At 37.1% G+C, this 3,645-nt stretch overlaps 1 protein-coding gene across 1 annotated transcript; it reads left to right on the plus strand.

The window, feature by feature from the left end:
• Positions 1–240: 240 nt before the first annotated feature.
• LOC132191326 (receptor kinase-like protein Xa21) lies at positions 241–3,111 on the plus strand. Its single transcript, XM_059606278.1, has one exon. It carries the CDS (start codon positions 241–243, stop codon positions 3,109–3,111), a length of 2,871 nt encoding a protein of 956 aa, XP_059462261.1.
• Positions 3,112–3,645: the final 534 nt, after the last annotated feature.

Genomic DNA, 3,645 nt, shown 5'->3' on the forward strand with positions numbered 1-3,645 from the left:
AGAAAGAGTAATTAAAGTCTTGTGCGCCACTGCAACGCTGGTTGCCACCAACTCACCAAAACACAATGCTTCACTTCCACTATAAAAGCAGCATCCCTACGCCTTGTTTTTCACAAACTTCAGCCCTTCTCTATCTATTTCTCTCTCTCTGTTGCAAATACAGTACTCATGAAGCTAATAATAGTAAGGCCCTCCAATATTCTCCTGCTCTTGAGTTTTCTGTTACTGCAGTACTTATGCATGCTTCAGTTGGCCCAATCTTCCACCACCAGCTTTACCGATCAAGCAGCTCTCATTGCCTTCAATTCTAAACTCACTTCCGGTCCAAACCAAACTGTCTTGGCTGCAAATTGGTCCACTGCTACAAACTTCTGCAATTGGATTGGCATATCATGTAGCCGACGCAGGCAAAGAGTCACTGCTTTGGACCTTTCCTACATGGGGCTCCAAGGCACCATTTCTCCTCATATTGGTAACCTCTCTTTTCTGGTTTATCTCAATTTACGCAACAATAGCTTTTTTGGTTCTATGCCTCATGAGATCAATCGCCTACATCGCTTGAGAATACTCTGGCTGTCATTCAACCAATTGGAAGGTAGCATCCCTCCAACTTTGCATAATTGCCGGAATATTAGAGAAATACGTCTTGCGAGTAACCATCTTACTGGTGCAATTCCATCGTCCCTTGGCAATATGTCGTCGTTAGAACTCTTGAACTTGCAATACAACAGCTTCACTGGTCCATTTCCTCTTGCCATTTTTAACATATCCTCTCTTACCATAATTGCTCTTTCAGAAAATCACATCTCAGGTACTCTTCCAATGGATCTATGTAGCCATTGTCCTAATCTTCAAAGACTTTATCTTTCCTTCAACGAGTTCAGCGGTCCACTTCCTTCACAAATGAATAACTGTACAAATGTTGTAGCCTTATCCCTATCATACAATAAATTTGAAGGCAGTATTCCAGAAGGTTTTGGGAGTTTAGAAAAGCTTGAAATCCTAGCTCTTGGAGGTAACAACTTAACCGGTAATATACCTCCTACCATAAGTAACTTGTCGAGGTTATTTGCATTTGGCATTGAGGAAAACAACATTAAAGGAAGCATTCCGAGTGATTTATGGCGCCTTTCCAATCTGGAAATATTGTATTTACAAGATAATTATCTCACAGGGACAATCCCCCAAAGCCTTTTCAACATGTCCTCTCTACAAGAAATCTCCTTGGTTAATAATTCCCTATATGGCAATCTTCCATCAAATTCTGAATTTTCCTGCCCCAGTCTTGAACTTTTAACTTTTGGTCTCAACAAATTTAGTGGTCTCATCCCATCACATCTTTCAAATTGTTCCAAGCTCGTCTTATTAGATTTAAGTTCAAACATACTCTCTGGACCAATACCAAAAAGTCTTGGACAATTGAAATATCTCCGATTTCTTAATCTGGATGAGAATCAACTAACAAGAGAACCTGGAGATCAAGAGCTTAATTTCCTTTCATCTTTCTCTAATTGTAGAGTTTTGGAAGAACTGTCCATATCCTACAATCCCTTGGATATTATTGTTCCGGATTCTATTGGAAACTTTTCAACCACCCTTCACACCATTGATTTAGTTGAAAGCAAAATAAAGGGTCATATTCCTTTGAGTATAGGTTTCTTAAAAAACTTGACCTGGCTTGGGTTGGGAAATAACAATTTGACTGGAAATATACCGTCCACAATTGGGGGATTGGAAGCATTACAAAGATTAGAACTTGGTGGTAATAAAATTGAAGGATTCATTCCAGAAGGCATATGTGAATTAAAGAACTTGGGCGAGTTAAATCTCTCACATAACAAAATCTCTGGATCCATTCCAAATTGCATTTCAAACCTCAATCTTCTCCAAAAGCTATTCCTAGATTCTAATAAAATAGAATCATCAATACCAATAAATTTATGGAAACTTGAAACTCTATTGTTTTTGGATCTATCATCGAATTTCCTGGGTGGATATTTGTCTCCAAACATGAAAAAGTTGCATACTATTGAATGCATGGATTTATCTCGGAACAAAATTATTGGAAATATTCCAAGCATCATTGGAGCATTTGAAAGCCTAAATTATTTGAATTTGTCAAAGAACTCATTTCAAGGAGAAATCCCACAATCTTTCAGAGACTTGAAAGGATTGGATGTCTTAGATCTCTCTTACAATGATCTATCTGGTGCAATTCCTAAGTCTCTTGAGGCACTTTCATATCTCAAATATTTGAATGTGTCTTTCAACAAGCTATCCGGAGAGATACCATCTAGCGGGCCTTTTGCAAATTTCACAGCTAAATCATTTTTAGGAAACAAAGCGCTTTGTGGGAATCCAATTTTTGGAGTTTTACCTTGTCCAAGTTTGACCTCCAAAGGATCAAAGGTGAAACAGAGTCTGCTCAAATATTTTCTTCCTACCATTGCTTCAATTATACTTTGTCTAGCATTGGCCTATATGTTGAGAAGACATCGAGAAAGTAAAATACAGCTTCCAAGTTTATTTAGTACATTGTCTTTATCAAAGCATAGAATGGTATCATATCAAGAGCTTTGCCAAGGGACAAACAACTTTTGTGAAAGCAACTTGCTTGGAGATGGAGGTTTTGGTTCTGTTTACAAAGGCGTGTTACTTGACGGGACTGTTGTTGCTATTAAAGTTCTAAAATTGCAATTGGCCGGTGCTTTCAAAAGTTTCGATGCAGAATGCAAGGCCTTACGGACAATCCGACATAGGAATCTTGTTAAAGTGATAAGTACATGCTCCAACCCCGAGTTTAGAGCTTTAGTACTGCAATACATGTCGAACGGTAGCCTTGAAAGGTGGTTATACTCTTATAACTACTGCTTGAATCTTCTTCAAAGAGTAAACATTATGGTTGATGTTGCATCGGCGTTGGAATATCTCCACCACTGTCTATCAGAATCTGTGGTCCACTGTGATTTGAAGCCTACCAATATTCTTCTAGACGAGGACATGGTTGCACATGTGGGAGACTTTGGCATTGCAAAGATTTTGGCCAAAAACAAAGATGCTACACAAACCAAAACTCTTGGTACACTGGGCTACATTGCTCCAGGTACATAAATTCACCTCTACTTATTTTATTGGTATGAGAGTATCTAAAAATGGCTAATATCATGAACAACAATAGATGCTAGTTTCAAGAATACAAATGTAAATGAAAATTTTTGATGATTCAATTTTATATAGGCTTCATATTCATACGTTTATATTTGAATATGCACTACCAAGAAAAACTACACAAAATATGATTACTTAGCTGGTGGATATAATTACATATTTATTCAACTTATGCATCGATTGCTAATTATTCTAAAATACTTTTTAAAAAATATTTCTATCAAGGACAATCACGTTATATGCTTCTTGCTTACTAGCTTAATATGAAGTAATTCTAGATGAGTACAACCAATCCATATTTAGATAAGTTTATATATATATATTGAATAACTAACTTAAAGACTTTTTGTACAATTGCGAGTGTGGATAGAGTATGGTTTTGAAGGAAAAGTCTCCATCAAAGGCGATGTTTATAGCTACGGTATAACATTGTTGGAAATGATCACAAGGAAGAAACCTACCGACAACATGTTTGAA

This window comes from Corylus avellana, chromosome ca9 (genome assembly GCF_901000735.1).
Source record: "Corylus avellana chromosome ca9, CavTom2PMs-1.0".
Lineage (NCBI taxonomy): Eukaryota > Viridiplantae > Streptophyta > Magnoliopsida > Fagales > Betulaceae > Corylus > Corylus avellana.

What these genes read in the sequence shown, in the direction of transcription:
- LOC132191326 (XM_059606278.1), top strand. Translation starts at nt 241, where the DNA reads ATGCTTCAGTTGGCCCAATCTTCCACCACCAGCTTTACCGATCAAGCA.